Source organism: Toxorhynchites rutilus, chromosome 2, assembly GCF_029784135.1.
Source record: "Toxorhynchites rutilus septentrionalis strain SRP chromosome 2, ASM2978413v1, whole genome shotgun sequence".
Taxonomy (NCBI): Eukaryota; Metazoa; Arthropoda; class Insecta; order Diptera; family Culicidae; genus Toxorhynchites; species Toxorhynchites rutilus.
Window position 1 is genome coordinate 288,004,143 of NC_073745.1, and position 14,058 is coordinate 288,018,200.

General features: G+C 38.9%; 1 protein-coding gene across 1 annotated transcript in view; it reads right to left on the reverse strand.

Moving 5' to 3' along the window:
- LOC129765164 (semaphorin-2A) overlaps positions 1 to 14,058 on the reverse strand; it is a 310,102-nt gene that overhangs the window by 278,652 nt on the left and 17,392 nt on the right. Inside the window, exon 2 of the mRNA XM_055765066.1 lies at positions 4,626 to 4,793. Within this exon, the coding sequence (XP_055621041.1) occupies positions 4,626 to 4,716 (91 nt within the window). The 5' untranslated portion in view covers positions 4,717 to 4,793. The remainder of the gene's footprint in view (positions 1 to 4,625; positions 4,794 to 14,058) is intronic.

A 14,058-nucleotide genomic window follows, 5' to 3' on the forward strand; every position in this document is an offset into this window, starting at 1 on the left:
GAAGATTCCTCTTCCTCATCTGAAAACGAAGAATCGTCAGATGGAGCTACAGCCCATTCCAAAGATACCGATGATTCTGCGTTCATTTCTTGTACAGAATCCCCTCTTAATGTCTTCAGCAATCAAATTGTCCTCAAAATCGGCCCCAACGATGATAATACTTGCGAGGAGATTTTCCCCCGTATTTTCAGACGCACTATCACTAAAGTAAATTATGGAGTTCCTTTTATCATAAAAGTGTTTAAAGATTTTATTGACCCAAAGAGAACAAATTGCATTTTGTGTCCCGAATCTGTAATTCAGACCCTCCAAATTGTTTACAAGAACTATTTTAGCAGGGGAAAACCATTTAAAGTTTTCATTACACAAAAAATAGCAATAGACTTGAAAACCGCAGAGGAACAAAATGAAATCATAGAACAAATTCATACAACCGGGCACCGAGGCATATGGGAAAACAATCGGCAAATCGGAAATCGTTACTATTTCCCAGCTATGAAAAAGAAAATAAGACAGTTTCTAAGGCTCTGTCACACCTGCAACAAAAATAAGTACGAACGACACCCTTATAAAATCCAACTGGGCTCAACTCCAGATCCGAAAAAGCCTTTAGAAATTGTTCATCTAGACATCTTTATCAAACAACCTAATATATTTCTTTCATTTATAGATAAATTCTCTCGATTTGCAACGGTAATTCCCATCAAATCCAGGAACATCGGCGACGTAAGGAAAGGTTTAACCAAGTACTTTTCTATTTATGGTACCCCAAATTTAGTTATTAGTGATAACGAACCCGCATTGAAATCCATAGAGATTAGAACACTTTTAGACAACCTAAATATCCAGATGCATTTTACTCCACCCAAACATAGTTCGAGTAATGGTACAGTGGAAAGATTCCACTCAACTTTGAGCGAAATTTTTCGTTGTACTAAGCCTAATTATCCCGACATAAACGAAAAAGAAGTTTTTAGAATAGCTTGCACCATATACAACAACACAGTCCACTCTACCACAAAAACCAAACCCCGGGAAATATTCTACGGAATAAGGGATGGAGAGGAAAGGCCTCTTGATATGGAAAAGATTTTAGAAAACAGAAACAAATTCTACAATGAAATTATTGTACAATCAGATAAAAATAAAAATTTGGGTTACCACAATAAAAAGAGAGAACATCCACCGGTTCTTCGAGAGGAAGAAACCGTATATAATAGAAGACAAGGAATAAGGAACAAAGGAAAAGAAATGTATTTCCCAGTCAAAGTTGTCCAAGATAAAGGTAGAACGTTTCTGGACCACTCTGGCAGAGAAATACACAAAGAAAATATTCGGCGAAAATGAAACCATACAAATTATTTTTCTAAATTATAGATGTTGCGGAGCCAACTTCTAAAACTAATTACGCTGACGTTCATCACGACCTCATCATCGAGAACGATACAAATACATGACCTGACCAGAAACCCAGGACTAGTGACGTTACAGACCGGAAACGTACTAATTAAGACTGGACGTCACAGGATATATCACACAATAGACTTGGAAGACTATAGACCATTACTAAACAACATCGCTATCACTATCGACGGACTTAAAATATTCACAGACTTCAGCGACGTTTATATCACATTACAGTCCAAATTTAAGAAAGCCCAAAACACGTATATGAAATTGTTACCAAATAGAAGAAACAAGAGAGGAGCATTCAATTTTCTAGGCTCAGCCATAAAGGCGATTACAGGCAATTTAGATGAAGAAGATCGAATCCAAATAGATAACGATATAAATGACTTAAAACGAGGCAACCAAGAACTTATAAGACAAAATAATATTCAAGTAACTATCAACAAACATCTAGGAAAACGTATAAACAAATTAATAGATTCCGTTAATGAACAACAAAGAATAATCAAGCAACAAATTATATCAGCCAGACAATCTCTAATCACCAACAAACTTGTCAATCAAAATTTCACAGCAATCCGACAGGCATTTAAAATTTCTTATCATGTCGACCTAATACAAGAACACCTAGACTCAATTTTCGAAGTTATACAACTTGCAAAAATAAATATCATTTCTAAGAATTTTCTAGAAGCAGAAGAACTAAAGTTTATCTCAGATAAGTTAGAAGAACAAAATATTACCATTCTACATCCAGACCAAGCATACGATTACCTAGACATCAGAGCCCTCTTCAAGGAATCCATCCTCTACTTCATCATCGGCGTCCCGCAGATTTTACCACATCCATTCACCAGTCTTCTCCTAGAACCACTTCCAATCAACGGTCAAATCATCAAACTCCCTTGGCATAAAGCAGCAATCTACGGAAACTCCACCTATTCCATCAAAGGCAGTTGCCAAAGTATCGGCGAAAATTCCATTTGCGAAGAAGATAAATTAGACGATACCTCAGACGACAGATGCTTCTCCAAAATCATACGAGGCTCCCCAGGAAAATGCACCTTTACGAACTATCGGAATACAACCAACATAAAACGATTGACAGACAACCATATCATCATCATAATCACAACAGTCACACTATCAAGCGACTGTCTACATAACAACAGAGTTTTAACAGGAACGATGCTGTTGTTTTTCGAGAACTGTACAATATCACTGAACAACAAAACTTTTAGCTCCATTACGTTTCCATCGAGAATTATCCCAACAATAGTGCCTCTGGATGGCGTGAAAATTGAACAAAACGAATTCGAGCAGAACCTGGACTTTCACACATTAAAGAAATTACATTTCCAAAACCGAGAACAACTGGAGATAATTAAAACCCGATATTTCATCCAAACATCAACAAGTTTGGGCCTCTCATCTATATGCATCATTATAGGCTTGATCGTCATAGTTTACCATTGGTACCAGAAGAAAAGGACACCCAATGAAGAAAAACCAAACATCAGTTCAGCAGACAACCATCATCCCAACACAATTGTATCGGGACGATCCAAACTTGATGAGGGAGTAGTTAACGCAAGCAACATCATTTTCCCCACAGCAACAGAACCGATCACTGTGGAACAGTTTATCGGTAGCACCAATTCGCAAACGCAAGCGAAACAACAATTTAGGACACCAACGTAAAACACCGATTCGGACTCTGTACCTGACGCGACAACGGACTGGATAGAATGTGCAGCGTAAGGGCTTTAGGTAAATGGCTAGGCTTCATGATGTAAAATTGACAATAATAAAGTCAGTCTAACTTGTGCTCTCTGTGAAACCGGTCTTTCCTTTCTTTTTAAAAACTCTTCGATATCCTCATGTAACTTAATTTATATTTATGTGAAAAAAAAGGAAAATTTCTTACATTCGAAAATGTTATCTATTCAGCGAACCTTGCTCATTTTTTTGCTAATATATTGCTTATATAAATAACAATTTTTTTGTGTTCGTCGGGATGTCGGGATCTTAACCCTTTACTTTTGTTTTTATGTTTGATGACCCTTTCGATTTTGGGGACGTAAATTTCTCGTTCATGGCTTCTTACTATTCCATCAACTAGCTGAACTTCTACGAATACCATTGATTGTTCCAACATGTGTTCGGCATGTATGTCGAAATCGAGAATGATTTCCTAAAATTCATCAGATTCAACAAAGGTAATCCAACGAGTACACTTAAAAGATGAAATAAGTTCGGAGGGAAATGTAAAAAAACATAAATCGTTCGACAATCTTTTCGGCCATTTATGCCAGTCCACGGTATAAGAATGAATATACCAAAGTCGCAATAAAATACAAAGCATTGAATTGCCCTACATGTGTTTGGCTCACACGCTTGTTTGGATATATAACATATATTTTTACTTTAATGATGTAGTTGGCAAAGTTGTTGAAAATTATAAACAAATTCACGGTATAACACGACAAACATACTAAAAGAGTCTATTTACTATAAAAAAGACAATAAATTAGAAATATTTGTTTATTTGGCTGCAGCTTTTTTTTTTTTTAATCAGATCAGGATTTATAATTTTGTTTGATTGTTAACATACAAAAATTCGAAGTTCCGAAAATTCATAAAAAATCGATGTTCCAACAAGGTCGTCAAAAATAATTTCGCCATCTTGGACTCATTTTTAAAATTTTCTACAATACTTCTATTTTATATGAAAAAAATAAAAAAAATAAAATATATATGTTTTAGATATTGCAGATTAAAGTACACTGATTTTTTTCTCAGTGTATATTTTTTTTGCATATTTTAGTATCAATACTCTATAACTCTTTCTAAGACACTATTTTGGTACGACTCATAGTTTTAGAGATATAAATTATCAAAGTTTTCCCTTAATAAAATCGATACGCCCTTTTCAAAAGTTACGCTTGAGTCAAAAAATCTCAATTGCTGTGGAAAACTCATGTTTCCTCTAACAGAAACGGAATACAATCTTTCATTTGAATCAAAAATACATGTTTATAAAATCTTCATTTTTAGGACGATTTCATTTGGGATTCTTCATATGCTTCATATGCTCAGGACTATATTGTGGCCAAGCATGGCTTTACCCAATTGTAATTCGGTGAACCACGATATTATTGATATTTAATTGAACTTTTTGTTCTCGAATTAATATACAGTCATTAGCAACTTACCCGGTGGAAGTTCCTCTGTGACCGTCTCGGCATTGGTGGTCGATAATCCAACCAACAGCACAATTAGAATGTTGAATACAGCTTTGGCCATTGTTCGCACCTGTTTCCTTCGAATTCCACTGTAAACACCCTCACAACACAAACACTAGAGCGCACCGTAGTCAACAGCTGGAATGAAACCAAAACAAAAAAGTATATATTATTATTAATTGAAACGTTCCACCATCACGTCCATTCTATCGAACAGGCGGTTGGAATGGAATTATTACAACAGAAAAGGGAAAAAAATATATAATACTCGTCATCCGCAGGTCTGCCGCCGGAAATCGGGAAGGCTGTATAATTTGCTGACCCATTGGCACACGCATTCGAATCAGGGTCAATCAATCGTGGATGGCAAACACGTGTGTGCACCAGGAGGTTTTCCTTTTCCTCCAAAAAAAAATCGGTGGAAACAGCCGTCACCGACCCTCTAAGGTTATTTTCCTGCGTTCACAAAAACTCACAACCATGACGAGTTTGGAAAACTGTCAAAAGCAGAAGGATTAATCGATTTATCATATGCTGCTTGCGTTCAACCATTTTACATCACCCTGGCGGTCCTGGCGGTTGGGCCCCTCGGCTTTGGAATATGTGCCCCGCTGGCTGGCTACCTAAACATTGAAAATTCGAAGATGCTTCCGTCACTCGTGCGTACGTGATTGTTGCGGTTTCGGAAGGATACATCGGGAGTGAGAGATGAGGATTGTAGGGATGCTCGCTCGATTGCAGTTTCTCAGCAGACCTACCCTGCAGAAATAACGCACGAACGCCCGCACCCAGCATATGGAGCCAACAGTCGGACACAAAAAAAAAACTAGCTGAACTAAAGGATTCTTGTTTTATTCAATTCTTCAGCACAGAAGGCATCCTTCACCGAAGTTATGGAGTGTGCATTTTTATTGTTACCCCCTGCAAAACTTATATTGCGAAAGGCATCTTATTTCAAACGAATTGCTGGTTTCATATATGACAAAGATAGCGCTCCTTTTCTCAGGCGAAAAGCGGGGAAAAGGGCTATCGAACACAGCAGTGCAGAGGAAGGGGGGAGAGTATCGGTTGGATTTTAGAGCGATCGAAAGTCGAAAGATGAAACGTGTTTTTCATCAACATGCCAATAGCACACACCATCTCAGGCAACAGCCGGTTTTACTGGTTGATGTTGATGGGCGGAACGGAACATTTAATCCACTTCAAGAGGGAAATTAATTGATTCGGAAGCATGTGCCACTCTCTCTCGGAATCGGAATCAGTTTGTACTGGGGAAAGATCGATTGTGTGATTAGGATGATTCATGTGACCGAATGAGTGCGGAGTGTTTGTGTTTGATTTTAATTGCAGTTGCATCTATATCTGTTTTGGCGATAACCGGATCATTATTGTTTTACTAAAGCTGGTCGTTGTGGATTTTTTGACAAATAATGGGGGATACTATTTAAATGATATAATACATAGAGTATAACTCTTGTATCTAGTATCTGGAAAGTGGTTTCAAAATCCTGAATTTTTTATCGGATCCTGTAAAATTCATATCTTTTGTTGGTACCTAGGATCAAAATGTTCCATCCACGTTTTGGTAAAAATAAATAAATTTTGCTACCGTTCTGAATCATATTTCAGACAACATCATATTTCGGACACTTTGTTTGCTTAGCGTGAGCAGGTAGAATTTACCCGTTTATCAATATTGAAATTTCTCCCGTGTTTCATCAGTTATCATCATCGTTAACAGTTTACTGTGATTGCTTGGTAAGTGTTTCGCATTTGACTATAAAATATAATCAATTGTAATGTTATTTTCGTTCAAAACATTGCAAAATAAAGTGTCCGAAATTTGAATTCAATCTGTCCGAAATTTTATTTTTTTATAAATTGTGTTCGAAGTTTGATTCTTATTCGCTTGATTTGAAAAGCATTTAACTCGATGATTTTTTATGTATATATCAGAATATTGTTCAATGAAAATGTATACATTAATTTTAGTAGTGTAGAATATTTATTGGGTAGATTGCATAACATTATTGCAGGACCATTCTCATTTTATTTTAGTCATTTTTGTCACCGGAATGAACGAAGAAGAATAAAGCCATCGTTAGTTTCATACATGCAAAATCAAAGTACGAATGTTTGACCTTCGTATAATCGTTATATATAATGGTTACACATAATGTGGGAATAGGAGGGAATAATACTTAAATGGGAGGATTGTATTTTTGTTTGCCTATACACACAACAACGGAAACAGTAAATCTTACAATGTTCATTCGAAAATAAACTTACAATCAAGATACACGCACGTTTTTCATTGATTTTCTACCGGAAGAAATCTAGTTTCTACATTATACGTGATAGAAATTTATTGAGAAACTTTGCATTATCTAGTTTTGAATGAAACAACTATTATAGGCAAGTAACTTTTGACGTAGAACTACCTCTTTCAGGAAGGGTGCCAAATCAGAAAACAGGTCACGTTATTATGAAATAAAGTAAACGATAACCCATTAACGACCAAGCTGTAAAAATTATTTTTTGACGAAAACTATTGGTGTAATTTCGATTATTGACGCTAAAGGAACTCCAATGTTCAAGAATTATTTTTTCCCCATCTTCCATTTTCCAGGAAATGACTGTTCGAAAACTCAAACATTGGCCGAAACCCGCACTTTTTTTTTACAAGTACAAACATACTGCGAACGGTATTCACGAATGTATCAGTTTTTGATTCCGAGAAGAACAAGAACAGGAGAGTGAATGTCTCTAAGTATAAGCCCAAATTAATCCACTTAAGGTGAGATGTGGTATTTCTTATTTCATGTAATTTTAACTTATTACTGGCAGGCTTTTTCTTTGAAACGAAAGCATATGCTGTTACTTTTATTGTTAACTGTGTAGAAATGTCAATGCTTGAAAATTAGTCTCCACAATTATCCATTTCCCGAAAAAATTGAACAATATTCACACAAACAATCATTAGACTCCTCGTTACACGTACTGATCATTTTCTCCAGCTCCTCCACGAAAGAAATTCTACGGGCCGCCATCACCTAAAGTTATTACGGACAAAAAATCATACAGCATTTTAATAATATTTGCAAAATTAATCGATATTTGCAAACATTCACAATTGAAAATGCAAGAATAAATGGAAAACCTTCCATCTTCTAAAGTAAACAAATCAAAATGCGCAGCGGAGGTTAGATGTGTTGGTGTTGATTCAGCAGGAAAAAAAATGTTCGTTCTGGCCAACGTTCGATTTTTCGAACACTCAATTTCCCCGGTTGTTATTTTCCTGTAGGAGGCTCAATCGAATGATTTTCGCTCTATATCATAATGTATGTCCTTTTACCGAAGCAATACTGTAGAAAAGTTCACATATTTTAGTATTTTATTGGTTTTTTTTTAATTGAAATTGAATACACCTTCCAAACATACTTGCTTTAAATCGAATTTATTATCCAATAAAGTTACTCAAAATTGAATTAAATCGATATATGTGGTAGCTCCGCCTGCGAATGACGGATCTCGATAATGGCATGTCCTTATAAGAACCTGAAATTATCTTGATAATAGCATGTCCGTATAAGAACCTGAAACTATTGAGAACCAGAGCAGTGGGTCCAAAGCCCCTAAAAGGAGGATGGTTGTAATAGCTGTTATCCATGGTTATTATGGAAAGAAAGTAATGGATAAACCCCTAATCCAAGGTGTGACGCGACCCGTGCTGAGGGATGAATGGTTGGGGGGGTTTCAATCAAATACCTTGCCTCTAACGGAGCCTGTGGAGTACCAGGGCACCCTCCACAGTATCGTCTGCCCCCTCTGCATTAAGCGGATCACTGATGCAGTTGAACTTCTTTACCGCGCAACTCGTGGGAATTTCATGAATAATTCAACAAAAAACAAAAATCTTCCGGGTTCCGGCAGCCTCTCTCTGTCGGAAAAAATCGTCATAGAGGTCGACTCTATGAATGTCGAAGAGGATGAAGTACTGAGTGACGCACCTGCGGATGTTCAGTCCTGTTCCTCTTCCATCCTCAACACCCCGACTCGTTGTGAGTCGCTAGAGGATGATAGTGACGAAAGTAACGTCACTACAAAAACTGAACCTAAAGTGCTAGATTCAGCTGAGGTCCACTCTTCGTGGAAGAAAAACCTCACCAAGGGTCAGAGAAGGAGGCTGAAGAACTTGGTCGCAGCCGGGATCCCTGCAAAGGAAGCTCGGCAGCAAGCACTGAGTCAGCACATCTCTGGACCAGCAAAACGCCCCCGAGGATCGGAACTACCTAGTAGTGACGAAAAACCGATTCTCAAAAAATCCAAACAAAATCTCTGCCCCCGTAAAAGAGCGGGGTTGAACGAGCAAAAAAAGATGCTCGAAACACTCTTCAAAACAAAGACTCCACAATAACTTCTGTCGAAACTGGAATCTCCTTCAAGGAAGCTTTGGAACAAATCAAAGTTGGAATACTCCCGGAGGACTATCCCAACACCGATCTTACTACGGCTCAGTTAGATTCCATCCAGAATGCTCTACTCACTGCAATAGAGCAACAAAGAAACGAGCCGGTTAAGCCCAAATTTTTCAATTGCTCGTATAAGTCAGGTTATCTAATCCTTTCGTGCAAAGATCATCAAACTTCGGAATGGTTGAAGAAAGTGGCTCCCGGGATAATCCTAGACGACAACATCAAACTGGTTGCTCTAGACGCCAAAAATATTCCGCGTCCAGAAATTCTCCATGCCTTTTTCCCACAAAGCGCAACATTCAGCGACGAGAGACTCAAAAGCCTCATTGAGAGTCAAAATGAAAATCTCTCCACCGATAAATGGCGAATACTAAAGAGATCCAATCCCAACGAAATTCACGCGGACTGGACGCTAACAGTCGACGAAGCTTCGATGCGTCAACTAACTAGCACAAACTTCAACATAAACTTCCGATTTGGCGAAACTAAGCTGAGGAAAACAAATCCAAAGCAGCGCCAAGTCATAATCCATAAAAGCTCCGGTGTATTCAAAGGAGATCTGGGGCCAAAAAACTAGGAACCTAAAAATTTCAAAAACCCAGGAAACCTGAAGTCTTCGGAGACTAGTGACTCCAAAATAGTGGAACCACAAAAAACTCATGAAGTCGACAGAAGGGTTTCTGGAAAACCAAAGCGCCCTCGTGAAGATTCTCCGAAAAACAAGAAGCTTGGCATCCTGAGTATTCCCGGCCCAAGCGGTACGAACTCAATGGTTTCGCAAACAGGTTAGGAACCTCGATTGTGCCAAGTAAAAAAGGTGAGTTTCTTTATACCCATCCCAGATCTAATACGAATACGGAAGCTGGAACAAGCAAAAAACCTGACCTGATTTTCAAAAAACCCATCTGTTTTCATCTCCATCATCTCCGATCCTCCCAAATGAACCACCAGATCGGATAACCCAACCTAATGCAGAACACTAAAGTTCTGCAAATAAACCTCCACCACGCCAAAGCAGCGTCGAGCGTGCTATCCAGGAGGTTTACAAAAGACGCTGTGGATCTAGCTCTTATACAAGAGCCTTGGGATCACAAAGGAAGAATACTAGGTATTCAAACAGATTCATGTAAGTTGTTCTATGATGACAAGCATGACTCCCCAAGAGCTGCTGTCTTAGTAAATGCAAACATTAAATGCTTTCCTATTACAGAGTTCATTCAAAGGGACATCGTCGCGATCAGAGTGGAAGTTCCTACCGCCAAAGGAAGGGCCGACATCGTAATTGCGTCGGCTTACTTTCCAGGCGACGTTCCTGAGGTTCCTCCACGAGAGGTAGCGGCGTTTGTAAACTACTGCAGGGAAATTAACAAGGACTTCATAATCGGATGTGAGGCCAACGCTCATCACACCATGTGGGCAAGTACGGATATCAACTACCGAGGTGAGTGTCTTTTAGAATTTCTCTCGTCAAACAACATAGATATTGCTAACAAAGGGAATGAACCAACCTTCATTAACGCTATCAGACAAGAAGTCTTAGATCTAACGTTGTGCAGTCCGGCTATTCAAGAAAATATCCATAACTGGCACGTTTCGAATGAGGCGTCTTTGTCTGATCATAGACACATTATTTTTGAATGGAATGGTGGCATGGAAGTTCATAGAGAATACCGAGATCCCAAAAAAACCAATTGGGATCGGTATGCACTTGAACTCGAGTCTAAAACTCTAAACTCAAAAATAAGGTCGATTCAACAGATTGAATCAGCTACAAAAGAATTAAATGAAACGATAATCTCTGCCTACAACAGTAATTGCCCACTGAGAAAAGTTTCTTCGACAAGAAACGTTCCTTGGTGGAATAAAAGGCTCGAACGGCTTCGCAAAACGGCGCGTAAATTGTTCAACAGAGCAAAAATTACCTCGGACTGGTCTCAATATAAGAGAGCCCTAACTGAGTACAGTAGAGAACTGAGACGATCTAAACGAAAATCCTGGGTATATAACTGCGAAAGCATTGAAAATACCCCAATCGTTGCTAGACTCAACAAGACTTTGGCAAAAGACCACTCGAACGGGCTTGGATCGCTTAAAAAGGACGACGGTTCGTTCACAAAAACCCCCTCAGAAGTACTAGACTTACTGATGAAGACTCACTTTCCGGGATCTACATCTGTCCACTCGGACACAAATCCTGGCTATAATGGCGACACAATATGCTCCCGAAGGCGTCTCATAGGACCCGAAAGTGCAAAGGATGTCGCTAACATAGTTGCTGGGTTAGTCTTCACGAGGGCCAGAGTAGCAAACGCGGTGAGATCCTTTCTACCTTACAAATCTGCAGGTGCAGACGGGATTTTTCCAGCCTTGATTCAAAATGGAGAATCAAAACTAATTCCGTCTCTAATCGAGATCTTTAAGGCAAGTCTGATACTAGAGCACATTCCTTCGATATGGAGACTTGTGAAAGTAGTTTTCATCCCAAAAGCGAGAAAACGCGACAAATCACTTCCAAAGGCTTTTAGACCAATTAGTTTATCATCAATACTGTTGAAAACTATGGAAAAAGTATTATATGAATACATAAAGTCTGTATTCATGTCCAAACACCCACTATCCAAATACCAGTTTGCCTACCAATCAGGCAAATCCACAATAACAGCACTACACATGCTTGTGACAAAAATTGAAAAATCTCTCTTGTCAAAAGAAACCGCATTATGTGCGTTTCTTGACATCGAAGGTGCTTTTGATAATGCTTCTTATCTATCAATGGCACAGGCAATGAGAAGAAGACACTTTGATAACTGTATAGTCGAATGGATCCATGGCATGCTCACACAAAGAAAAATCACCTCGGAGCTGGGCGGGTCGTCTAATTATGTGATTGCAACAAAGGGTTGCCCACAATGAGGCGTTCTATCACCTCTCCTTTGGTCACTAGTAGTTGACGACCTTCTGACAAGTTTAGAGGCAAAAGGTTTTGAAATTGTGGGCTTCGCCGATGATCTAGTCATAATGATACGAGGCAAGTTCGACGACGTGATATCGAGCAGAATGCAGATGGCCTTAAACCTAACACAAAATTGGTGTACCACAGAAGGTCTGAGCATAAATCCCTCGAAAACAACAATTGTTCCATTCACCAAAAAGAAAAAAACAGCATCTGCAGTCTTTATATCTTGGGGGAGTGGAAATAAAATGCAGCGCTTCAGTGAAATATCTAGGTGTTATCCTAGATGCTAAACTCAACTGGAATGCGCACTTAGATGCAATAATCAGTAAGGCCAATACAGCCCTATGGGTATGTTCTAAAATGATAGGAAGAACATGGGGTCTTAAACCAAAAATGGTAATGTGGGTCTACACTGCCATTGTGCGGCCTAGAATAACCTATGCCTCATTAGTCTGGTGGCCAAAGACCAAGGAGACTGTAGCTACAAAAAAGCTAAACAAACTCCAACGACTAGCATGCATTGCAATTACTGGAGCAATGCGAAGCACACCCTCGAAGGCACTGGAGGCTATCCTTCACTTGCTACCTCTGAACCAACATGTTCAGCTAGAGACTAAGAAAAGTGCTCTAAAGCTTAAACAATGGAAAAAAATACTAGACGGAGACAAAATTGGTCACTTGAGCATCCTAAATCTCTTACCCGTAGGACCATCCTCAGAGATGAACAGTGATTGGATGGAACCTAGGACTAACTACGACATTCCATACAGTGTAATCGAGCCTTCTCGTTCAATATGGAATGAAGGCGGTCCCAGTGTTCGTAATGGTTCAATCATGTTCTACACTGATGGGTCAAAAATGGGAATCAGAACAGGTGCTGGAGTGTATGGTCCCAGAACAAAAATCTCTGTAGCTATGGGAAACTGGCCAACAGTTTTTCAAGCAGAAATAGCTGCGATAATAGAATGCTCAAATGTCTGCCTTAAAAGAAAATATAGACATGCTAACATCTGCATATTCTCAGACAGTCAAGCGGCACTTGAAGCTCTAAATGCTTTTAAATGCTCCTCTAAAATTGTCTGGGAATGCATTCTCCTCTTACGGCAACTAAGTCGGATAAGTTCGGTACAACTGTACTGGATTCCTGGCCATTGTGGAATAGAGGGAAACGAGCGAGCAGATGAACTTGCCAGGAACGGCTCAAGCTCACCTTTCACTGGTCCAGAACCTTTCTGTGGAATATCTGACTGTATGTTGAAAGGTGAGCTGAAGAACTGGGAAGACCGGGAAGTATTAGCCAACTGGTTGGCGGTACAACTTAACCAGTCAAAAAAATTTATCACGCCGAGTATTAAAATTACTCAACAATTGCTGAGTCTTAATAAGAAAGACTTAGGCACAATCACAGGCCTTATAACAGGACACTGTCCGAGTAAATACCATCTCAAAAACATAGGTTTAATGCAAGATGATATTTGTCGTTTTTGTTATACCGAAAGTGAAACCTCGGAACATTTGCTCTGTAATTGTGGAGCTCTAACTAGACGCAGACTGCAATACCTTGATGAGGCTATTTTGGAGCCCAAGGAAATTTGGTCTGCGTCGCCGATCAGGATTATAAAATTTATCAAACAGAGTATTCCTGATTGGCACCTATCTCGCTATAGCTTTCAGTCTACTTCTTCATCAATAAGTAGTAGGCAAGCTTGAAGCGGAGTACAAAAAAATGGGATATACCACAATAGTTCAGAATAATGGACGCAGTGGTTCACATCCAACAGGGGGAAAAAAAAAGTGGTAGCTAATAAATTAAGCTATCTTTTGGTGCAAAAACATTAACATATGGTTCCTTTCCAAATACATGAAAAACTATCAAAGTTGCTGTTTGATTTTTCGAACGCTTGGCCTGAAATGTGTTAATAACTATTTCCACTATTTCAACGAATTCTCATGATTTGCATACCAATCGAAT